Source organism: Monodelphis domestica, chromosome 1, assembly GCF_027887165.1.
Source record: "Monodelphis domestica isolate mMonDom1 chromosome 1, mMonDom1.pri, whole genome shotgun sequence".
Classification (NCBI taxonomy): domain Eukaryota; kingdom Metazoa; phylum Chordata; class Mammalia; order Didelphimorphia; family Didelphidae; genus Monodelphis; species Monodelphis domestica.
Window position 1 is genome coordinate 442749670 of NC_077227.1, and position 25540 is coordinate 442775209.

The 25540-nt window shown below is 35.0% G+C and overlaps 1 protein-coding gene across 1 annotated transcript in view; it reads right to left on the reverse strand.

The window, feature by feature from the left end:
• Positions 1–25540, reverse strand: part of ITFG1 (integrin alpha FG-GAP repeat containing 1) — a 284002-nt gene that overhangs the window by 237531 nt on the left and 20931 nt on the right. Inside the window, exons 3-5 of the mRNA XM_001370113.4 lie at positions 20686–20831; positions 12666–12723; positions 1585–1659 (exon numbers count right to left, since the gene is read on the reverse strand). Of these exons, the coding sequence (XP_001370150.1) occupies positions 1585–1659; positions 12666–12723; positions 20686–20831 (279 nt within the window). The remainder of the gene's footprint in view (positions 1–1584; positions 1660–12665; positions 12724–20685; positions 20832–25540) is intronic.

Sequence of the window (25540 nt, forward strand, 5' to 3'; positions counted from 1 at the left end):
CAGATACAAAAGTAAAACTTGATAAGCACTAATTTTAAGAAATGTGGCAGAGAAGAACATTATTTTAAGTCATTATAAATTAAAGTTAGAGTAAGGAAGAAGTTGAAGCTTCAACTATTGATTAGCAAAGTTATTATGATGAGTAAGTTATTTTTATTTCATTTGTAATTCTTTTCTGACTCTTCACCTCAGTTTTGTAAAGTAATAACTTAAATTTCATTTAAAAATATAGTTAATTTAAAAATTGTCATTTGAATTTGACAATTCTCCCAAAATTGAATTCTTCAAAGAATATCCATTTGGAGAAGGTCTTCAAACTAGCCTTACCTGATGATCCACCTACTGTGGCTCATACCTCTGCCTCCTCTTGTGGGAAGTCTTCCCTATTAGAATATAAACTATGTACTGCATGAAAGCAATGATATAATTTATATGAGGCTATTTACCACCTTGGGGAGGAGGGAGGGAAGGAAGGAGAGAATCTGAATTATAAAATGTTAGAAAAAATTTTTGTAAGCAAGGGATAATGTTTGAAATCGACCAAACAAAATAAATAAATAAAAATAAAATGTTAAAATGTTAGAACAAATTGTAAAAATTATTTCTATGTGTAATTGAAAAAATAAAATTCAATTTTTAAAAAAAGTAAGCTCCCTGAGGGGAAGAGCAGTCTTTCTTCTTCTTCTTCTTCTTCTTCTTTTTTTTTTTTGATTTGCGTCACTGGCACTTACAGTGGCACTTACAACAACTGGAGTCAGAAAAACTAGAGTTCAAATTTGACCAGACACACAGGTTGTGTGACTGAGAATGTCATTTAACCCCTGCCTGCATAGAACTGGAGAAGGAAATGGCAAAACTCTCTGATTATTTTGCCAGGAAAATCCCATGACCCATAATTGGGTCATGAACAGCTAGACATGACTGAATGAACAACCGGCACATGGAATGCACTTAAATGCCTACTGACTGAATGCCTTCATAATGGCAGGATCATGAATTCATGAAGGTTTTGTTAGTAGGTGCAGGTCGTAGAAGGTTATCCCCCATTAGAAAGGCTTTAAGTATAGTCCTGGCAAAAGACTATGGGGTCTGGTAGAGGCAGGGACTCATCTGCATATTGGGATTAAATGACTCATCTAGCATCACTTAACTAGGAAGTGCCTGAGGCAAGATATGAATCCAAGTCCCCCATACTCCAGGTCTGGTGTTCTACCACATTGTGCTACCTACTTAGCTACTGCAAAATCCATCATATTTAAGTGAAATTCTCCTATTCCTACACATACAGACCTAAAAATTAAATGGTTAAATAAAAACAAATTTCATATTTTCTTATTCTCAGAGAACATAGAAAATATTATCAGGTTAGGAAATCTCTAGAGCCAAATTCATCTTTTGATTAAGGGAATCCAGATGCTTACAAAATACTGTTTTAAACACTAGAAAATCATCCTTATTTATAATGAACTGATCTTTTCAATGTACATTTAGGAACCAATTTTTAGCTTAAGATTACATAATCAGAATAACATCATCATTTATACAATACATATTGTCCTATAATAACATTAAGTATCTACTTACCCGCCTATCAGGATCTGTGGTTGGCTCGATACATTTGTGACACCGAAAACATCAGGGATTAAATCACCATTGAAGCTGAAATACAAACAGTGAAAAGAAAATATTTCATTAAAATGTCACTTAGTCATCTTAAAAGGAAAGATTATGTAAATTCCTTATACTATCTTTGGAAATTTATTTTACAATCTTAAATCAGCTAGTCTGTAACCAAAGAGTTTTCAGAGAATGAATCACATATAAAAATCAAACCTGCCCCTTAGAACAGTGGATTCAAAGTAAATCAAACATAGAAGTTATGCTGAGAGACATATAAATGTTAATAACCCTGCCAACAATATCCAGAGGATTCAAAGAATCTTTAGAGTTGTAAGGGATTTTAAGAGTTGTAGAATTCTGCTTTTATAAAGCCAGGATCACCTCCTATAACACTGCAGACAAAGTTTTATGTAGTTTCTGTTGAATAGCTCCAATATCGGTGAATGTGATATCTAATAAGTTAGCTTATTCTAAATATAGGCAGCTCTACTTGTTAGACAGTTCTTCCTTCTACCAAGAAAATATTTGCATAAATATAACTTCTTTTAACTGGCCACAAATGTCTAGGGTTACAAAAGTAAGCTTAATCCCTTTGTGACACCGGTTCCTTTCACATTCTAGAAAGTCAGAATTCACTTTCTAAGTTGTTTCTTCTTAATAATCATTCCATGTTCTATACTTTAAAAAAAGCCTTCTGACTTTGCCTGCTCCTTCCAATTCCCCAAAAGAATATGAAAGAAAAACAGAATTCCAGTTATGAACATGTATAACAAAAAGAAAATAAGTAAATTCCATATTAATCACCTAAAATTTATTTATATCTAATTATTTCATTCTGCATCTTGAGTCCTTCATCTCTTAGGCAACAGGTAAGATGGTTCAATTATTAGTCTTCTGGAATTGTGGGTTGATGAACTAGAACTAGAACATAATGGCTCATTTTTCAAAGTTTTTATCATACCGCTGTCACTATATAAATTGTTCTAGTTCTGTTCATGTCATTCTACATGGGGTAATATACCTCTTCCCATATTTCTTTGAAGTCACCTCTTTTATCATTTTTTTTACAGGACAATAATATTCTTATTACATTTATATATCAGCTTGCTTAACCACTCCCCAATTTATTGGTGTCCTTTCATATTCCCATTCTTTGACATCAAAAAAGAGGTAGAGTATAATTTTTTGGTCTACTCATAGTTTATTTTGTTTAGGGTTAATCACTCCCTTTTTTTTAATGAAACAATTCTGATCTTATTTGAATCAAATTCAACTAGTAAGTTCAGAAAAGGAAGTAAAAGAGTGATACAAGAAAATTATAATACATATCAACATTCCAAAATGAGAATGATAAAACACAGAGGTTAACAGTAGATATTTGATCTGAACTTGGATCCATTAAAATTACAAATGATATGGAGAGAACTAAGCAAGATAAACAGAAAAGCCTTCTTTTTCAAATGCACAAAGAAAATGCTCACAAAATTAACCTCAAACTAGCTTGTAAATTAAGCCAACAAATTAATGTATCCTCTCATTAATTCCTCTTTCTCCTATCTCCCCTTTTCCCTCCTATTTTCCTGTTGAGTGAGATATGTTTTTGAACCAACCTGGTGTTTGTATGTATCCCATCATCCTTTGATTAGTTAACATGACAGTAAGGTTCAAGTGTCAGCCACTTCCCCCATTCCTTTCTCTCTAATTCGCTACCGCCCTGGTACAAGACATTATCACCTCACTCTTGGTCTACTGCAATAGGCTGCAGGTGAATCTGACTTCCACAAGTCTCTTCCAATTTCATTCTATCCTCTATTCACCTGCCAAAGTAATTTTTATAAAGCATAGGTCTGACCATGTATGTCACTACTAAAACCCCAAATTCCAATGGCACCCTAACAAGATCAATACATAAATTCCGTGGTGTTCAAAGCCCTTTGTAGCCAAGCTTCTTTTTAACTTTTCTAGTGTTTTGATACCTAATACTCCACAAGTACTCTTCAATCCAGTTATACTGACCTCTGTGCTATTCCATGAACAAAACACTTCATCTCTCAGCTCTAGGCATTTTCTCAGGAAGTCCATTATGCCTATAACACCCTTTTCCTCATCTCCACTTCCTACCCTTCCTGGCTTCCTCCAAGTCCCAAATAAAATCCTATCTTCTAAAGGAAACCTTGTCCAACTCCACTTAATGTTAAAGTTTATTCTCTTTAATTTCCTCTTTAATCTGTATATAACTTTTTTGTTCACATTTTATTTGCTTATTCTCTCCCCTTAGATTGCTGAGGGCAGGAATTATCTTTTGTCTCTTTTTCCTCAGTTGCTTGGCTCATAGTAGGCATTTAATAAATGCTTACTGACTGACTATATAGAGATCTGTTTGTGTGCACCTTAATTTGTGGGATAATTTTCCATAACCTTACTCCTTCCACCAATGTAGTCCTCTTTTATCTCTGTCCACCCTTTTTTTTTTTAAATCAAGACACAACAGAATCATTCCTAAAACCTACAGATATTATCTACTCATATTAGAAAGTAAATAGTTTTTCCTTGTTTAGTCCTTTATCATTTTACGTATTTATGTTTACCCTAACTTCTTTGTATGAACTTCAAGGCTTCCATACACCTCTGGTCTTTTCATTAGTAATGCTTTAAAGCTGTCTTTCATTAAAAATCCATTTTCCCTTCTGTATAATTATACTCATTTTTTCTGGGTAAGTTATTCTTGGCTGTGAGTCTCTAGTCTTTAATTTTTAGAACATTGTATTCCAAGCTCTTTGATCCCCTTAAAGTATGGTTGCTAAATCATGGGTAATCTTGCTTGTGGCTCCTTGGTACTTGAATACTTTTTTTCCTAACTGCCTGTGGTATTTTTTTGACCAGGGGAACTCTAGGTTTTGGTTATAATTTTCCTAGAAGTTTTCATCTGGAGGTTTCTTTTGGAAGGTCTTCAGTGTTTTTTTTTTGTTTGCTTCCACTTTACACTCTAATAATAGGAAATCTGTCCAGTTTTAAGGTTTCTTTTAAAAAGCTATCTAGGGTCAGGTTTTGATCATGGCATTCAGGTAGTTTGATGATTTTTAAACTTTTCCTCTATTTTGTTTTCCAGGTTAGTTGTTTTTTGCTATGTGCTATCTTACATTTTTTTTCCTATTTCTTCAGATTTTTTTTACTTTATTTTAATATTTCTTGTTATCCCATGGAGTCATGGGCTTCTAATTGTTCCATTCCACTTTTCAGGGAGTTTGACAAAGTTTTGTAATCCTTGTGCAAACTGTTAATTCCTTTTCCAATCCTTTCTTCCACAGCTTTATTTTTTTTTTAATTTTAATTTCATACTCATTTCATAGACAGAAACATTTTCTGATTCTTTTGAAATCCTTGCTTCATGTCTTCTAGGAATTCTTACTGAATTTGTGCCTATTTGGGTTTTGAGGCTTTATTTGTTGGTGTTTTGGAATTATTCTCTTCTTCTGAGTTTATATCTTGAGCATCCCTGTCACTAGAATTTCTTTTTTTATGGTAGAATTACTCATACATGGTATTTGGGCCAGGATATATATATATATATGTATATATATATATATATATATATATATATATATATATCTGTAGAGAAGGTCTGCGCTGGTCCCTCTGTTATTTTATTGAATTATTGGGCATTTTGTTGTTCCAAGATCTCTAGGACATCTCAGATTGGAAACCTGTAAGCTTTCATTGCTCCTAAAGAGGTTTGATCCAGGGTAAAGTCTGATTGCTGCCCTACTCATTTGAGCTCAGTAACTTCCTAATGTGTTTGGGTATGTGCAACAGCAGATTGCTGCTAGGCTCAGTCATTAACAGTTGGCTTGGAAAATTTGCTGGCTCAGAATGAGAAAGTTGTCCTTTGGTCTGGAATTCAAGCCCTGGTCATTTCCTCCGTAGGCCTGCAGGTTTCTGAGTTGCATCATTACATTGCTACTGAATTTTTTCCTCTCTGTATATAGCCAAGGGCCTGTGCTGGAGACATGGATTAAGTAGGGTGCTCTTTAGTTTGGCCTGGATTTGTGACTGAGTAGTGGGTGACAAAGCTGCCAGTTGCCATGTGTCCCTGGCAAACTGCCCCATATGTGTCTGAGGGTGGTGACATGATATGGGTCATGAATCTCTACTTGCTTTTGTGTACAACCACTTCCTTGATGCTGGAGTGTCCACATGCAATATTCCTGGCCAGACCCTGCCCTCATTGTCCACAGACTTCCCTTCTCTGCCTCCCCATAAAGAGCTAGGCTAGGCAAACAATTCCCTATGACTATCTTGAATATCTCCATCAGAATTTGGCTAGTATCAGTATTTTCTAGAATTGTTTGGAGGATTTTGGAGAGGGAGAGAGAACTTGCTGTACTACTTCTTACTTCTTTGCCATCTTGGCTTTCCTGTCCTCCAAGTTCTTTTAATTATTCTTTATACCACACACGTAAGAGTTCCCTCATCATCCTGGTCATTCTTCACTCTAGGATGTCAGTATTTCTTTTCAAATATAATAGGGTAGTGTAAATCTTGAAATTTCTCAGACTTGTGAATGTTAAAAATTTCCCCATTGGGGAATTTTCAATTGGAACAATTCCCTACTGGGAACATTCCCCATTTTGACAGTGAGAACTCTATTTGGATCAGAAATGGGAGGACCTCTACTCCACCCATACTTAAGACTGCTTTAGGGGAGAAAACTCCTTGCTAAACAATGAAAGTACTTAAACCCATACTTATAATGAGGCAACAAGTTCTTTAAGCCATGCCTATTTTTAGAATTAATACAATGGGGTGCTAAGTATCTATTAAAGGTCAGGCAACTTGTAAACTTGCCAGGAGCAAAGAGGTGAAAACTTATTCAGAAGTTTTTTCTGGTTCAAACTTACTAAAGGGATTAGTCGACCCAGCAGTGTTTTTAGAATGGGCTGTCCTTTGGAAAACGTCTACAGTGATTGGTAGATGGAAGAACTTAGGGGAGGTGACATAGGAGAAAACCCCCTATATAAGAAAGAGATTCTCTTGAGAAAAAAAGATCTCTTATGAGAATCCTTTTGGAGAATCTCTTGAGGAGAGGCTCTGGAGAAGGGAAGTTCTTTGAGGAGGACTCTGGCTGGAACTCTCTCTGAGGAGACTCTGTTACTAGAATCCTTGCTTAGACAGACCTTGTGGTGAGTGATAAAAGACTGACTGACTGATCTCTCTCTCTTAAGACTCGGGTCTAGGTCATGTTGGCTTAAGGCCCTTCATATTTATTTCCTTTTTCTCTCTTTCTCTCTTTTCTTTAATTCCTCATTGTATTATTAATTAAAATCTCTATAAAACCCAGTTGACTTGGGTATATTCATAATTGGGAATATTTCCCTGGCGACCACCTTATATTTGATTTAAAACCAAGACACTGTAGTGAAACATATTTTCTGCGGTCACAATTTACTCACCCACTCTTATATCTACTATAATTTATATCTTCCACTGCTTTAACTCTTACAGTTTATGTCTCCAACTATTTTAAATGTTACAGTAGGCAAGCTGACTTAGCTGAAGCTTCAGGTTACCTGAAGGAGAGACAGGAAGCAACATCTACCAGGTAAATCAAATCTCTAACCATTAAATTATTATTTATTAAGCACCTACTATGTGCTACATATTATGCTAAGCACTGGAGATATACAGAAAGGGGCAAAAGACCGTCCATGTCCTCAAAGAGCTTCAACCATGCCCAGTATCTTCCATCAGATGCTGAAAGAGACAGACAAGAACCCTGAAATCCAGAGCCTTCAGAATAGCAACATCCCACTAACAGTCAGACCTACTTCTAGTCCAGCTTTTGCAGCAATTATTGAGAGGAGAAATCATTGCAAAGAGGTCCACCTTCCTTATCACCACCAGCAACAACTTTTGACTAACCACTAGTAACAGACAGATAGGCACAAGAGCCCTGGGAGTGGTGTCGCCTTTCAGTCCTACTTCTAACTTACTATTTATAGGAATCAAACAGACAAACAACTTCTGTAAAGAAGGGGCCTGTCTAGCTGATGTATTAAAGCACTCTGAGAGAAACAGGAAGCAAAATGTATCAAGTAAGTCAAATCACAACAGCTACCTTGACCAGTCTCTCATTAAACCCTGATGGTGACAATCCAGGAATCTGAATCTAAGAACCTTAGGAACATCAATGCTTCCTTCCAGCCCAGTGCCCTCAGCCATCATCCTAGTGAGAGGTAGTCTGGCAACTGCTTCTGTGGTTACTAGAGCCACAGCTCTTGAAGATCCAGAAAAGGGAAAAAATTCTTGCCACCAAGTCCTTGACACTATCAACTAGTTCAACAACAGAAAGTGATATAATTTTATTAATGGAAATGATTGAGGTAACCACATATGCTTTGCTACTACATTCTAGAGACTATGAATCTTTTTCCTTTAACTTGCAGCAGAAACTTTCCAACTATATTGTTTCTCTCATTAAAATGTGAACTCCTTTCAAGTTCACCGGGACTGCCTTATGTTTCTCTTTGTATCCCAGCATTTAGCACAGAAAGTGCTTAATAAATGCTTTATTAAATCACTCATCTTAACCATTAAACTAAACACAATTTTCCAGTTATAATCTGGTTAATTCAGCCTTAACGTAGCTATTATTGCTTCTTTAAATGTAAATTTTTGGGCAGTAACACCACTCTACTGATTCAGTGTTGAATACCTGGTCCATCAGACTCCTAAGTCTTTTTCACATGGACTATAAACAAATCATGTCTCTTCCATCCAACACTTCAGTTGCAGGCTTTTAAAAACTTAAGTTACATTTATTCCTTAAAGTTTAAATGAAAGTTATTCTTGTGAATTTCATCCTTTAGATCTGGCCCATCATTTCAGTTGGTTTGGATCATTTTGAAGCTTGTTATTTAATGAATTAGCTGTCCTTGTCAGCTCCATACTATTTGCAAATGTAATGAACACATCATATTTATATCTTCAAGCAAGTCATAAATAAAAATGTTGAATCAGGCTAATCCTTTAAACCATTAATAGTCTCCACTCACTTGATGTAGGGCTATGACTTTGATAAGGCACAGAAAAAGGCAATTTCAAAAATAAAATCCCAGGTACGCATTCATTCCTCTAGACCAACATTTGCATGCCCAAAAGCAATTTCAAGGTACCTATAAGTCCCCTGCATCACCCCAGAGAGTGGAGGGAGAAAGTGCTCACTTTGGACACCTGAAAAGAAGGGTGGAATATGCAAAAAATGTCCTTGGTGTTGGGAAGAGGGGGAACAGAACAACTTCCCCAGTGCCCACTCAGAATCCATACCAATACTTCACCAATGCTACCCTAAACCAATACCTCTATGGTTCTTTCCTTTTTTCTTTCTTTCCCTCTCTCCCTCTTGGCTTTTTAGCTATTTACATTTAAATACATTAATTTCAATATGTGAAATTGCTTAATTTTTCATTCACTGCAAAGTTCCCATAAGGTTTGTTTGACTGTATTTACTTTTCCAATAATATGATCATAGTATGCACTATTTGTTGAGAAATTATTTTTCCTTTGCATTATTTCCTACAATGCCTTCCAGATTTCTTTTTTTTTTTTCCTGATGCTGCTTGAACACTAAAAAAAAGTTTATTTTGAATTTGAAAAACAAAAAAAGGACATGTCTATTTGCAAAAATAGAAAAGAAAAAGATGATTATATGTGAAACCATTAATCTTTTCATGGTTTGGAGGCAGCTAGGTAGAAAAGCAGAGAAAGATAGAGTGCTGGGCCTGGAATTAGGAAGATGAGTTCAAATCCAGCCAACGACCCATATTTACTAAATATGTTAACCTGGGCAAGTCACTTAGCCTCTATCTACCTCAGTTTCCTCAAGTGTAAAATGGAGTAATAGCACCTACCTTCCAGAGTTGTCGAGAGGATCAAATAAGATAATTTTTAAATGCTTTGAACAGGGGCCAGCACATAGGAAGTCAAATATAAACGTAACTTTATTATTATTTTTATAGTACAAAGCACATTGTCTGGCACATACTTGACCCTGAATAAATACTTGTTTCTTTCTTTTTTTTTACTTCTATTATACAACCTGCTTTTAAAAAATAAAATGTGACAAATGCAACATATAACTTTCAAAGCTGCCCAACTTGCTTGTTTTCCATTGAACTTCTGTGCATTTCTGTTCTCTTTTGTGCATTTAAAAAAAAAAATCCTCCAATGACTCTTTTTCTTCTTTTTATTTTGTACCACTCTACCTCATCTGACCTTAGCACCAATACCCCCTGCTTCTATCTGCATAATCTTAATGTGAGATGCTACCTGGTACAGTGGATGGAGAATAGGTATTCTGAATCAGGAAGGTATGGGTTTAAGCCCTGTTTATTACATAAATTGGCTGTGGGATGTAGGACAAGTCAAGGAAGCAGTCAAGTTAGCAGTCAAGTTAGCCTGATTGATAAATGTGGAATAAGTCAAATCTTTCCCCCTTGGTTACTAGGAATAAGGGATCCATCATCTATCCTGTCCTTGTACTCTATCTCCACCCCCTACTCTCATCACTTTTCACTCTTGCTCAGAGAATCAATAACCAAGTCAACATTACCATTGCTTACCTAAAAAGGACAATCCACTACTATGGTTCACTTCAACTTCCTTGTCTACCATTCCTCATGACACCCTCATACCCATCTATGTCAGTCTCAGTTCCATCCCACTCTACCCTCTCCTATTGGGTCTTTGGAAGCCCAGTGCTACTGCTAACAAATTACCCATTATATAAAGCATTATATAAACTCTTGGAAACTAGTTTATATATATCTTATATTGTTTACTATGTACCTGTTGTCCAGGTACTGTTGCATTTTTGTTTTTATGTTCTCAGTTCTTAATAAAAAGCATGTAACATAACAAAAGTTTAGGGGTGGCTAAGTGGCATAGTGGATAGAGTGCCAGTTCTGAGTCAGGAAGACTCATCTTCTTAAATTTAAATACAGCCTCAGACACCTACTAGCTGTGTGACTTTGTCTGCCTCAGGTTCTTCATCTGTAAAATGAGGTGGAGAAAGAAATGCCAAACTACCTCAGTATCTTTGCCAAGAAAACCCCAACTGGAGTCAGGAAGAGTTGAACAACAACCAAAAATAAATGCATGCTGAATTGAAGTGCTGTTGAATCTTGAATTTGCTTCCAACTGTTTAAAATGATAAATAATGATGTTTTAAAATTTTCTTTATCTTACTTTTTGTTAACATTTCCAGACTATATTGTCAACAGTGGCATTAGAGAGTCAAAGGATATGGAGATTTTTGTTCCTTTTATTATGTACTTACAAATTCTGTTCTAAAATTATTCCGTTAGATTGCAAACAAATTAGATGCAACAAACAATGAATATGTGCCTCTCTCCACAACTTCTCCCAAAGGTTCACTATTTTAAATTATTTTTTACCAATTTGTAGATATGAGGTGGTTCTGCTGATTTTTTAATATTCATCTGGCTGATTATTAGTGAATTTGCTTATTTTTCAATTGATAATAGGCAATTTGTTTCCTATTTTATAAAATCTATCCTTGTCCTTTTACAATTTATCAATTAGGAACTAACAGTGTCTTATGTTTCAGATGGCACTTTTTTGTTATAGATATTTGACATTATTTTTCCCAAGTTATTTTTCTTTTTAATTTGCCACAGATAGCACTCTGGAACTGGAATTAGGAAGACCTAATTTTAAAACTGTCCTCAGATCCTTGAAAATTAGGAACCCTTGGGCAAGTCACTTAACCTCTATCAGTCTTAGTTTCTTCTTCATCTACTCCCAGTGTTATTGTGAAGATAAAATGAGGTAAATATTTGTAAAGTGATCTGCAAACCTTAAGAAACTATATAAGTGCTAACAATTTGTATTATAGTTGTTGTGTGGAAAGTTATTATTTTAATATAATTCATCATGTGTAATTTGTCCTTAAAAATTCCTCCTTTTATTTAACAGACAGAAATTTCCTCTATGTAGAGACAGGGATGTGGATCACATCTGAAATTTCCATAGTGTAGTAAACTACACAGTGAGATTACTCTTCTGCCAATTCAGGTTGGCTCCTTTTCTAAAATTTAATAGTTTCACAGAGCTAACTAGACCCTGGAAGGGGTAATTGACTTGTCCCAGGTCACATGGTTAATATGTGTCAGAAGCAGGATTTGAACTGTTATCTTCCTGATTTCTAGGCTGGCTGGTTCCTTACGATATCATTCTATTTTTACATAACTGGGATGAATATATATCTCATTTTACTGGCACTTTATGGAATTTTTTTATGTTTAAGTCTTTGATCCAATTAGAATTCATTGATTAATATGGCATAATACATGTGAGAGACCAAGTTCATTTCTTACCTTATTGCTAAATCAGTTTTCCTAAGGGCATATATTAAATGATGTGCTTTCGAGTTTTCATTTTCTATAGGTTTATGAAATAGTAATATTTTTAATATAGTTGGTTAGTGAATGGTATCCTTAATGTGTTCCATTGATCTATTTCTCTCTTGCCAGACAGATTTCGGTAAAATCTGCTTTGTATATTATGTCTTAAAAGTTCTGAAGTATAAATGTACTTATAAATTTTAGAATCGAGGTCTCTCTGGATCATTCAAGAAGACTGTGTACCTGCCCTCTAAGTCCCACTTGAAATAAACCTAAGTATTTCTTTCAGGAAAAAAAAAAATCCCGAATACTTCCCCTTTTGAATAGTATTGACACACTCAGAATTGTTCCATAAGCAATTTAATCAAAGAGCCTGAAGAATTAATCATGTAAACATTACTCTTGTCTTTTCTCTAGTGTTTGTTTTTCATTTTGCTCTCTTTTGGTGACAGGATTATAGATTTAAAACACAACAGTATCATAGCTTGCAATCAAGAGTATAATCAAGTTTAAATACTGTAAACTTAGTTTCTATACCTGACAGCCTAATTTCATACCTGATAAAAATTAGTTTTATTTGGATAAGTTTTAAGTTACTATTGAGAAGCCACAGTAGATACTTACTCCATAATTAGTGGTTCATCATAAAATGTCCTATTGAAAACAGTCTTATTGCGAGGATCTAGAGGGAAACAAGTAAATTCATGGCATCAGTTATTTTGATATACTTTGACAACAGATTCTAGAAGGAAATATTATTCTTTAGGTTTTTCAAAATTCCCCTAAGCTTTAGCCAACTATCACCAACTACCCAATAGGTATTTCTAACTAGATGTCCCAGCGATATATCAAATTCATTATGCCCAAAATAGATCTCACTTCCAGATCCCATTCTTTTTTTAACCTTTCCTATCTCTGCCAGAGGGCTCATTCTTCTCAGGTTTGTAACATCCTCACCGGGCACTTAGTTGCCAGATCTTGCTACCTCTAAAACATCTCTCACAATTGACCTTAGGTTAGCTCTGCATCATCTCTTGCCTAAAATTTCAAAACAGTCTCCAAAGTAGTTTCCCTCCCTCATGTCTCTTTTCATAATTGCTTATCTTCCACACAGCTGTCAATGTGATATATTGGGCCTACTGAGAAGGAAGGAAACTATTCTGTTCTATTTCCCTAGTAGTTTTCTCATGGTGGCATGATTCTTGTTGTCTCACTTCTCTTTTCCTTCCCTCCTCTCAGAGATGACAAGCAATTTCACTGGGTTATACATATATTATTACTCATATTCTATTTCCATATTATTAATTTCTATAACAATCTTTTAAAACCAAAACCCCAAACCATATACCCATGTAAACGAGTGATAAATCATGTTTTTTTCTGGATTTCTACTCCCACAGTTCTTTCTTCAGATGTGGATAATATTCTTTCTCATAAGTCCCTCAGTTTTGTCCTGGATCATTGCATTGCTTTTAGTAAAAGAGTCATTCACATTTGACTATTCCACAATGTTTCAGTTCCTGTGCATAATGTTCTCCTCGTTCTGCTTATTTCACTCCACATCAGTTCATGTAGGTCTTTTCAGTTCATATAGAAATCAAGCAGTTCACCATTCCTTTATAGCACAATAGTATTCCATCACCATCATAAACCACAATTTGTACAGCCAATCTCCAATTTTTTGCCACTATCTTTTCCATTTTTTTAAAAATCTCTTTGGGATACAACCCAGTTATTGCTGGATCAAAGGACATACATTCTCTTAAAGCTCTTTGGGCATAATTCCAAATTGCCTTCCAGAATGGTTGGATCAATTCACAACTCCATCAGCAATGCATTAATGTCCTAGTTTTTTCTACATCCTCTCCAACATTTATTTTTTTTTTACTGTCATATTGGCCACTCTGTTAGGTGTAAAGTGGTACCTCAGAATTGTTTTGATTTGCATTTCTCTAATGAGGAGGGAATTAGAACATTTTTTCATATGATTATTGATAGTTTTGATCTCTTCATCTGAAAATTGCCTATTCATATCCCTTGACGATTTGTTAGTTGAGGAATTATTTGATTTCTTACAAATTTGACTTAGTTCTTTGTATACTTGAGAAATTAGACCCTTGTCAGAGAATTTTATAATAAAATTTTTCCCTCAGTTTGTTGCTTTCCTTCTAATTTTGGTTGCATTGGCTTTGTTTGTATAAACCCTTTTTAATTTAATGTAATCAAAATTATTCATGTTATATCTAGTAATGTTCTCTTTCTGGCTTAGTCTTAAATTATTTCCTTTCCCATAGATCTTACAAGTATACTATTTTATGTTCACCCAATTTACTTATAATATCACTTTATGTTTAAATCATATACCCATTTTGAATTTATCTTGTTATAGAGTGTGAGATATTGATTAAACCTATTTTTTTGCCATACTGTTTTCAATTTTCCCAGTAGTTTTTGTCAAACAGTGGGTTCTTATCTCAAAAACTAGGATCTTTGGATTTATCGAACACAAGACTACTGAAGTTATTTACTCCTAGTCTATTCGATTGGTTTACCCTTCTATCTCTTAGCCAGTACCAGATTGAACTCATTTTTCAAAGATGATGAGTTCAAAAACTCCATATACTGTCCACTCAATGACTTTGAGCCCCCGTGGCTATCATTCTATAACTGCTGTGCTGTCTGTTCCCATATTGTCATTCCCATCAACCTAAACTCTATCCTTCCTGGGCACCCTCCACCAAATCTCTAAGTTCCTAACCTCATTCAGTGTGTTCTTTGGGAGGCCTGCTCCAAAGGAAATGAATTTGCTTTTATTTTAAGTATTTTCCTTCATCTTTCTGTCCTTTTGAACTCACCAAAATCATGTTCTGCAAGGTGGGGAAGCTGGAATAATTCTTGTTCCACACTGCTACTTTCAGGCTCTCCTTCTACCATCATTTCTCAGTATCTTCTCCTCCAGCAGGATTCATTCATATTTACCATCCCGTCAAGATTCTGGACACTTGAAGACACTTCCCTTCTTTCCTCAATGAGTTTAGTGCCTGGTTCATATGTTCCTCTCCTCCTCAACTCTTGCTCTCATACTAGGAAATTTCAATAAACATACTGATGCTCCTGCAAAGACAACCTAAACTCCTAGTTCCTTATCTTGCTCATTTCCCATGACCTACTCTTCCATTCCACCTCAGCTTCACAGAGAGCTGGTCATTCCCTTGCTTTTGCCACAACCTACAAATGTACTACTTCCATGATCAAGAACTCTAAAAATCTCTTAATGGATTATAATCTGTTGTCATTCTACTTCTTAGGGTATGCAACCTGAAACATTGTTCTGCATCCTAATTGTGACATACAATCCCTTAAAATCTCAGTTATTTTCCAGGCCTTCATCCATGCATTAGTTACACTTTTCTCCCATCTCCATTGATCCCATGACAAAGTAATTCAACTCTACACTGTTCCCTTATGTGACTTGCCTCCTTATCCTATTGCCAAATGTATCCTGCCAAGCTTCAGCCTCAAATAATTTCAACCATCTACTGCTTTAGCTCTTATTCATTTGCTGCTGAACCAAATCAGAAATCAAACTATGGTGTCTGGGCCTACCCCTAACCCTCAAAATACAAACACACATACCCCAATATATATATATATATATATATATATATATATATATATATATATATGCACATATATATTATATTATATATACTGGACCCTCACTGCAGCAAGGCAATCCTTCTACATTTCCTTAAACATGGAGACTTTTCTAAACACAGAGGCTTTTCTAAACATATCTCTTCAAACTTTTTCTTTTTTCTTTTTTGAGAATGAACTTTAAAAATAAAAGTGTGTGTGGGCAAAGAAGGGGGCAGTATTTCATATCATATACATATATATGTATATAATTTAACTTAATTTATTAAAAGTATCTTTTCAATGGTCATATGATTCATGTTCTCTCCCTCCTTTCTTCCCTCCCCACTATTGAAGGTGATAAGTAATTCCACTGGGTTTTATATATATACACACACACACACACATATATATATACATATATATAATCACTCTTAACCTATTTCCATATTATTCATTTTTGTAATAGAATAATCTTTTAAAACCAAAACCCCAAATCTCATACCCATAAAACAAGTGATAAATTATGTTTTTCATTCTGCACTTCTTCTCCAACAGTTCTTTCTCTAGGTGTGGATATCATTCTTTCTCATAAATCCCTCAGGATTGTCTTGGATCACTGCACTGCTATTAGAAGCAGTCTATTACATTTGACTGTCCCACGATGTTTCAGTTACCGTGTATAATGTTCTCCTGATGCTGTGCATTTCACTACGTATAAGTTCATGTAGGTCTTCCCAATTCTTATAGAAATCAAATAATTCATCATTCTTTATAGCACAATAGTATTCTATCACCATCATATACCACAATTTGTTCAGTCATTCAAGGGAAAACTCCTCATTTTCCAATTTTTTTGCCATCACATGTCCATACCCATTTTTTTTTCCCTCTTTGGGGTATAAACCCAGCAGTGATATTCCTGGACCAAAGGGAATGCATTCTTTTAAAGCCCTTTGGACATAATTCCAAATTGCCTTCCAGAATGGTTTCCCCTCTCCCCAGGTTCTCAGCTGAGAACTGTATCTTATATTGTACTTATTGAAAGCTCTCTCTTCTCTCCCATTTCTGATTTCATATAACTCAGAAGTATTCTACCACTATTTCTTGCTTTAGTCCACATCACATGAAGAGGGAGTCCTTCCATTTGTCAAACCATTCTATATATACATGTGATCATAACCTATCCCATCTTCTCAATCAGATTGCCCGATCTATAATCTCCACTTCATCACTGACTCCTTTCTACTGCCTCTAATACATCCCCAAGTCCTACATCCTCAAAAAACAAACAAACAAAAGAAAACAACACCCAAAATTCATTATCATCCTTTCATCTTTGTGAACCCCTGTCCCATATTTCTCCTACCTTTTGTGGTTAAACTCCTTTAGAAAGCCATCAGTAATAAGTACTTAACTTCCTCTCTTACTTTCTTCTTAAATCTCAACAATCTGACTTTTGATCTCATTATTCAAAGGAAACTGATCTCTTAGAAGTTACCAATGATCTAGTACCTGTCAAATCTAGTGGCTTTTTCTCAGTTCCCATCCTTCTTGCCCTCTCTGTAGCCTCTGACACTGTTAATCACCATTTCCAACATCAAATAAAAAATACTGTCAAAGTCTTTGATAACTTCCCTCTTTATCTTTCAAGTCTCTTAACATGTTACTCCCGTCATATATTCTGCAATCAAGTTTCATGGGTCCCCCTTGTTGTTTTTCACACAGAACATTTCATTTCCTGACTCTATTTTCACTGCCTATCCCCCCATGCCTGGAATTTTCTCTCTCTACCTTCTGATCTTCCTTGCTTTCTTGAAATGCTAGCAAAAATCCCACCTTTTGCAAGAAGCTTTTCCTAATCTTCTTTAATATTAGTGCCTTCCCTCTGATTATCTCCAATTTATTCTGTTATATACCTTGTTTACATATCATTGTCTGTATGTTGTCTTCCCAGCTCAATTGTGAGCGTTTTAGAGTTCCAAATTGACTTTCTCTCCAAGGTTAAAACATATTTCATTTGGATCTCACAACATGAAGACTTTCCTAATTTCATCCAATTACTAGTGTTTTTCCTCCCTAGCTATCTTGTATTTATTTTCTTTATATTTATCATGTATACTAATATATGTAATTACTCCTTTACCCAATAGAAAGTAAGCTCCTTGATAGTAGGGATGGTTTGAGTCTTTGTACCTTTATCCTCAGTACTTTAAGTGCCTAGCAATCGATTCCTGTGAATATAAGACTGCTTTAGGGGAATCTAGTGTAGTAATGAAGTGACCATTATCTAAAAGGATACTTTCTGTATTACATCATTATATGCAAAATTCAGAAGGTTTTGGTCATGCATAGTTACTGTTTTGTTCAAAGTTCTTAAGTCTTAAATTTTTTTTTGGGCAATGTTAATATTTCTATATACTGTTCTCTTGGTTCTGCTCACTTTATTCTCCATCAATTCTTGTCTTTCCAGGTTTGTTTGAAATAACCTTTTTCACTTTTTCTGACAGCATAATAATATTCCATAATATTTATAAGTCATAATTTGCTCAGCTTGTTTCCCAATTGATGGGCACCTTCTCAGTTTCCAGTTCTGTGGTGTAACAGTAAGTTGGCTCCAGTTTCTAAGTATAAAGTGACCTTACTCCTTGCCAAAGCCAGCCCTTATAATTCTATCATTAATTCCATCCTCTTTAAATTGAACTGGTCCATTTGATCATTTTTCCATTTTCCTTTATTTGCTGGCTTTTTCATCATTGCCTACAAATAAACCTAAGTGCTCCCAATGGTTTGAAGTCTTTTAGCTGACACTTCTACTGCCTCATGAATTTATCCTATTAATCTTTCTTCCCTAGTAACATTTAAGTAAAAGCTACAACTGTCCTAATTGCTTTGATTTTCTCCACTTCCATTTGCAGCCCCTGCAATCTGACTTCTGCTTCTATTTTGCTTGCTATTGCTTCATGAACGATCTATTAATTTCTAACTAGTAATCTTTTCTTTGTCCTCATTCTTCTTGACCTCTTTGAAGCTTTTGATATAGGTGACCATTCCTTCTTTCTGGGACACTGTGACAGAGGCTGGCACTAGAGAAAAGTGCCAGGCTGAAGAGTATGTGAAATTGATCACTTTGATGGGGGAGGGGCCCCAGGAATGAAATCTGGAGGAGGAGTAGATTCTGGCTAGGAGAGCACTGAGGGTCTCTTGGTCTTGAGAAGGTGAAGACAGAAGTTGGGAAAAAGACTTTCATGAGGGTTACCCATTTTTCCTGCTGGTGACTGGAAATCTTTTCCCACCAACACTTCCCAATTGAAGGGACTTCCTGAAGAGAAACCTGAGCAGACTTTACCTCAGCTCCTGTTGCCCAGGGGTGAGTCAACCTGACTTTCTCTCAGGGGGCTCAGGCTGCCAAGGTATGAGTTCCCCCCAAACTCAAGGAGGGAGGGGAAAGGGTATAGATAGAGACAGGGACTCCCTTTCTCCACTTTCCTTTTCCCATTCTTCCCTGCCAGTTATTACTTTTGTATTATCTGATTGAGTTAACATTAAAGTTCTGTTCCCTATCTGTTCCCTAAGCTGAGTGTAAGTGAACGGATCAAGGGGAGACCTTTTGATTTCGAGTAGCGGAGGGGGGACAACAGGGACATAAGTGAATTGGGGAGAGCAGCTTTAGCTAAGGAGGGAAGGCAGAAGGGGGAAAATTTTCAACCCCCCTCTCCTCTCTCTGAGCCAACACATTACATCTGCTGTCTCCCCTGAACCCCACTTTGAGAAGGGGGTTCTCTCTTTCACCCTCTCCATACTTAAAGTCCAAGCTTCCCTTGGGGTACAAAACTTCCCTTCTTTTATTTTTTTTAATACAACACTCTCTCCCCCTCAACTTTTATGATATTTGCTTTCTCTTTATTTTCTTCCTATTTGACTGATTTTTCTTTTTAATTTTTGGGCTTTTTTCTAATGCAGATGACACCATTCTTTTTGCAAACAAAGTTTACAACCTTAGTCATCACTAACTTTTTAATACTCTCTTATTTTTGATTTCCAATCAATTTACCAAGTTTTGTAAATTATACCACTGCAACTCCCATATTTGGCTAACCTTAATCTCAGGGCTCTATCACCTCATGTTTAGACTATTACAACTCTTAAAAGGTTTTCTTTCTTTTAGTCTCTTCTTTCTCCATTCCATCTTCCATGTATCTGCCAAAAATAATATTCTTAAAGGACAGGTATGACCATACTTCTCTACTCAACATCTTTATTAGCTACCCACTGCTTTAAGCATAAAATACAAATAATTCTAGCACTTGGCATTTTAAGAACTTTCATGAGCTAGCTTTTGTTTTTTCTAGGCTTATTTTATATTGCTCTTCTTATACTTTATGTTGCAACCACTGCTGCACAAACTCAGCTCTCTATGTCCTATTTTCTATGTTTTTGCAAAAGATATTTTTCATGTTGAAAACATTTCTTAGAATATCTAGTTTATACATCACCTTATTTAGTAAACTTTTCTGACCCACTTGATCCTCTAGTTAGTAATCTTTTCTCAAATTGTTTTGTATTTATCTGTTTAGATTTTGAATCTCACAGAATATAAGCTTTTTATAGGTAGGAATTGTTTTTCATTTGCTTGCATGGTCCTAGAATCCAACTTAGTGTTTTGTCTACAAAAACTTAATAAAAGTAAGAAAATTACATATAATACAAAATATTTTAATACAATTTTTTATTCCAGCTGTATTCTACCTCCATAGTCACCAATTTCCTTTTCCCTCTTAGAATCTAATATTTTTTAAAAAGTGAAATCACATTGCTTTGTCCAGAAAAATAGCATGAACACTAAAAGGGAAAAAGGAGTAATTGCTATTTAACTCTTACACACAAAATTAATTACAACTATAGAAATACATATTTATAAACTGAGATTAAAACCATACTTCTATTATATTTAAGTACAATATCCACTGACAAGTTAAAACATTAATATTGACATAAATATACTTACTTAATGTCTGATTTTGTCCCCAGAAGATAACAACTAACAACTCATTGTTGACATGATTTTGGGGAAGATATGTTAAGAGGACATCCATTTGTGAATCTCCATCATAGTCCCCAGGAACTACACTTGTTATCAATGAACTTTGATTCCTACAAAGGAGTTTAAATTTTTTGGTCAAAGCATCTTATGGAAGAAAGCATTTACATTTCCTGTATTTTGAAATGTCATTCTAAATATAAATATAAATTCCTTTGTCATGTATCTTACAAAGAATAATTATATAATCCTAGGAAAAAAGGCAGGCTTATAGGAATAAACAACAGTTGTAGGAATTAAAACAAACTGGGATCCTAAGTTCAATTTTATGTTTAAGCATCAGTTATTAAATTTAAAACACTTACATGATGCCTTATTCAAAGATATAAGAAGATAAATGGGTTTTGTCTAATTTGATTAAATTTTATTCTATAAGGTTAAAATAATAACTACTAAGTTTCTGCTATGGCAAAATACCAATGTTAATGAGATGAGAAACAGAAAAAAATGAGTAATAGGCTCTGCCTTTGAAGAATAATTTTTTTCTTGTATACTAGTGAAGAAGAGAATAGGAAGGGGAGAGGCAGGAAGAAATCAAGAAAAACTTTACTAAGGTGATGCCTGGCTCAAGGGGGAATGATGGAATTTTGATAGGAGAAGATAGAATGAAAAGTATTCTTGTCGGAAGGAACAGCTTAAGTGAGATATCAAATGTCTGGATGTGAGAGTATGCAGGTCAGATGAAAGAAAAATGAATGGTTCTGGTTGACTAGAATGTATAATTTAAGAGGGAAAGTTGAGTGATATAAAGCTAGAAAGATTGATTGGGAACACCTCTCAAACCACCTTGAACATTATATTTTAAAAATACATACATAAAATATATCAATATATATAAAAATGAATTTTATTCTACAGATAAGGAGCCGTGATGGTTCATTTAATAAGATAATAAGGTCACTGGAGTATGGAAGTGATGTGATCACAGCTGTACTTTTGGAAAATTAAGAGGAAAAAAGATAATAAAACAGTCCCTTCTCTTAGTAAAAAGAGCTAGGAAGACCCTACATGGGTACAATATTGTATACATAACAGAAGCATTCACTTGACTGCTCAGTTCTACTAGGTATTTTTTAAGATTTATTACATCAAAGGATTCAATATTTGAAGGGGGATAGTTTGGGATATGATTACAATGTAAAAACAAAAAGCATCACCATAAACACTAAAAATATTAAAATGAAAATTATTTACAAGGGCAATTAACTAGAAATAGGAAAATATACAAAGTAAGAGGTTATAACAATAGTCCAGATAAAGAAAATGAGAACCTAAACTAGGAATGTAAAAGGGGAAATGGAAATGAAGGGATTGAGATGAGATGCAAAAAATAATGAAGTCATGTGTGGGAGAATAAATATCAAAAAGGATAAAGTTGACCACAAAGAGTTTTCCAGTCATCTTTTGAGTCCATGATAGGACATAAAGATGTCAATGTAAATTTTGAGTAAAGAGAGATAATACAAGTAGGTTAAGGACAAATTCTTTGAAAATAGTCAAATCAAGGCACTGGGTGACAAACACAGATGTAGCAAAGGATATAGAGGAGCTGTCAGAAAGATGGAAGGGTAGGAAAACAAACAGAAGTATACTGTAAACATTTTAGAAGCTGATCATTTCATGGTGTGATGATTATAGTAACAAAGTGAATGAAATTTACTGTGAAAAAGTACTAGGATAAAGGCAATGAAATTGGACAATTGGGAGATCACTGATAACCTTTCACTAATGTGTAGTTAAAAAGCCAAATAGCATCAGGTTGAGGAAATGAGTACAAGAAGAATGCAGAGGCAGTGAATATAGACCATATTTTTAATAATTATGATCATATTAGCATATTTAATTATAGTATTTTAAGATATATGAAGTATTTTCCTCCCAACAACCCTGTAAATTGAATCAGGTAGTATATTAATATATCTTTTTTAAAATTAAGTTACTTTATTTTTCCAATTACATGTAATAACAATTTTCAATGTATGTTTTCCAAAATTATAACTTCTAAATTGTCTCCCTTCCCATCTTCCTTCCCCCCTCTCAGAGATAGTAAGTACTTTAATATTTCTTTTTTAATAGATAAGGCAATGAACAAAGACATTACATGATTTGCCCAGAGATACACACACAGTTAAATAGAAGATGACCTCCAACTCTAAGTTCAGTGCTCTTTCCATTGTACTATGCTAAGTGGTATGCTGATAAATGTTAATTCTTACCAATTTTTTTTAAAATGCATGCATAATATATTTTCAAATTTAATTTGCATTATTCAATAATTTCCATTCCTCCATCACTTTTTTAAATCTACATTATCAACAAGTGCTGATTTTTGGCAATTCTGAGGTATAAATACTCAAGTTGAAAATTTAATGATTGGCTATGACCTGGCTCTATTACATAATGCTTAAGGGAAGAAAAGGTTTGTGGGGGCAGCTGGGTGGCTCAGTGGATTGAGATCCAGACCTAGAGATGGGAGGTCCTAGGTTCAAATCAGGACTGAGACACTAGCTTGCTGTTTAACCTTAAGCAAGTCACTAAACCACCATTGCCTAGCCCTTACAACTTTTCTGCCTTGGAACCAATACAAGTATTGATTCTAAGACAGAAGATAAGGGTTAAAAAAAGGGGGGGGGATGCTTTGACAACTTGATGGGGTAGCAAGATAAAAGGAATGGTTTTTAGAGGATGGAGAAGCCATCCTCTTGGGATAGGCCTGTCAGTGGAAGTGAAGGAACTATTATAAAGAAGAGACTAAAGATGAGAGGATAAGACTAGAGGTAAAGATAGATAATTTATTCTTGTTTAGGCTTAGGAACATTTCCCCCACATACAAAAGAGGAAAGGATTAATAAAAATATTTATTCTTCATTTTAAAGTCTGTACTTAAGTATTTAGGTTTCTGAAAGAATATTAGCAATCCATTCCCTGAGTTTTCCTTCATGACATCTCCTTTTTTTAAAAAATTATTTTTCTCTTTTTTTTGAAAAATTTATTTAGTCAATTTAGAACATAACTCCTTGATTTCAAAAATCATATTCCTTCCCTCCCCCCTCTCTCCACCCCCTCCTGCAGCTGACGTGCAACTCCACTGGGCTTGATACACGTCCTTAATCAGAAGCTATTTCCATGTTGTTGATGTTTGCACTAGGATGTTCATTTAGAGTCTCCATCCCTAATCATATCCCCCTCGACCCATGTAATCAATCAGTTGTTTTATTCTGGTGTTTCTACTCCCAGAGTTTTTCCACTGAATGTGGATAGTGTTCCTTCTCCTAGATTGCTCCGAGTTGATCAGGATCACTGCATTGCCACTACTGGAGAAGTCCATTACATTCGATTGTACCACAGTGTATCAGTTTCTGTGTACAATACTCTACTGGTTCTGCTCCTCTCAATCTGCATCAATTCTTGGAGGTCATTCTAGTTCACAAGGAATTCCACCAGTTTATTATTTTATTACTTTGAGCACAATAGTACATATATACCAACGTATACCACAATTTGTTCAGCCATTCCCCAACTGAAGGGCATCACCTCATTTTCCAATTTTTTGCCACCACAAAGAGCAAAGCTATGAATATTCTTGTACAGGTCTTTTTCCTTATTATGTCTTAGGGGTATAAACCCAGCAGTGCTATGGCTGGATCAAAGGGCAGACAGTCTTTTAGAGCCCTTTAGGCATAGTTCCAAATTCCTTCCAGAATGGTTGGATCAATCCACAACTCCACCAACAGTACATTAATGTCCCAACTTCACCACATCCCCTCTAGCATTCATTACTTTCCATTGCTGTCATATTAGCCAATCTGCTAGGTGTGAGGTGAAACCACAGAGTTGTTTCGATTTACATCTATCTGATTATAAGAGATTTAGAACACTTTTTCATGTGCTTATTAATAGTTTTGATTTCTTTAACTGAAAATTGCCTATTCATGTCCCTTGCCCATTTATCAATTGGAGAATGGCTTGATTTTTGGTACAATTGATTTAGCTCTTTATAAATTTGAGTAATTAGACCTTCGTCAGAGGTTTTTGTTATGAAGAATTTTTCCCAATTTGTTGCTTCCCTTCTAATTTTGGTTGCATTGGTTTAGTTTGTACAAAAACTTTTAATTTGGTGTAATCAAAATTATTTATTTTACAATTTGATTTTTTCCCTAACTCTTGGTTGGTCTTAAAATCTTTCCTTTTCCAAAGATCTGACATGTATACTATTCTGTGTTCACCTAATTTACCTAGTTTCCTTCTTTATATTCAGGTCATTCACCCATTTTGAGATGATGTCTGAGACATTGATCCAAACCTAATACTGGATTTTGGTCCCAAAAGCTTGGATCTTTGGGTTATCATAGACTGTCTTGCTAAGGTCACTTACTCCAGGTCTATTCCACTGATGCTCCTTTTTGTCTCTTAGCCAGTACCATATTGTTTTGAAGACCACTGCTTTATAGAATAGTTTGAGATCTGAGACTGCAAGGTCACCTTACTTTGCATTTTTTTTCATGATTTCCCTGGATATCCTTGATCTTTTGTTCCTCCAAATGAACTCTGTTATGTTTTTTTTCTAATTCAGTAAAAAAGATTTTTGGTATGGGTATGGCACTAAATCAGTAAATTAATTTGGGTAGGAATGGCATTTTTATTATGTTAGCTCATCCGACCCATGAGAAATTAATGTTTTTCCAATTGTTTAGATGTAGTTTTGTGTGGAGAGTGTTTTGTAGTTGTGTTCATATAGTTCCTGTGTTTGTCTGGGCAGATG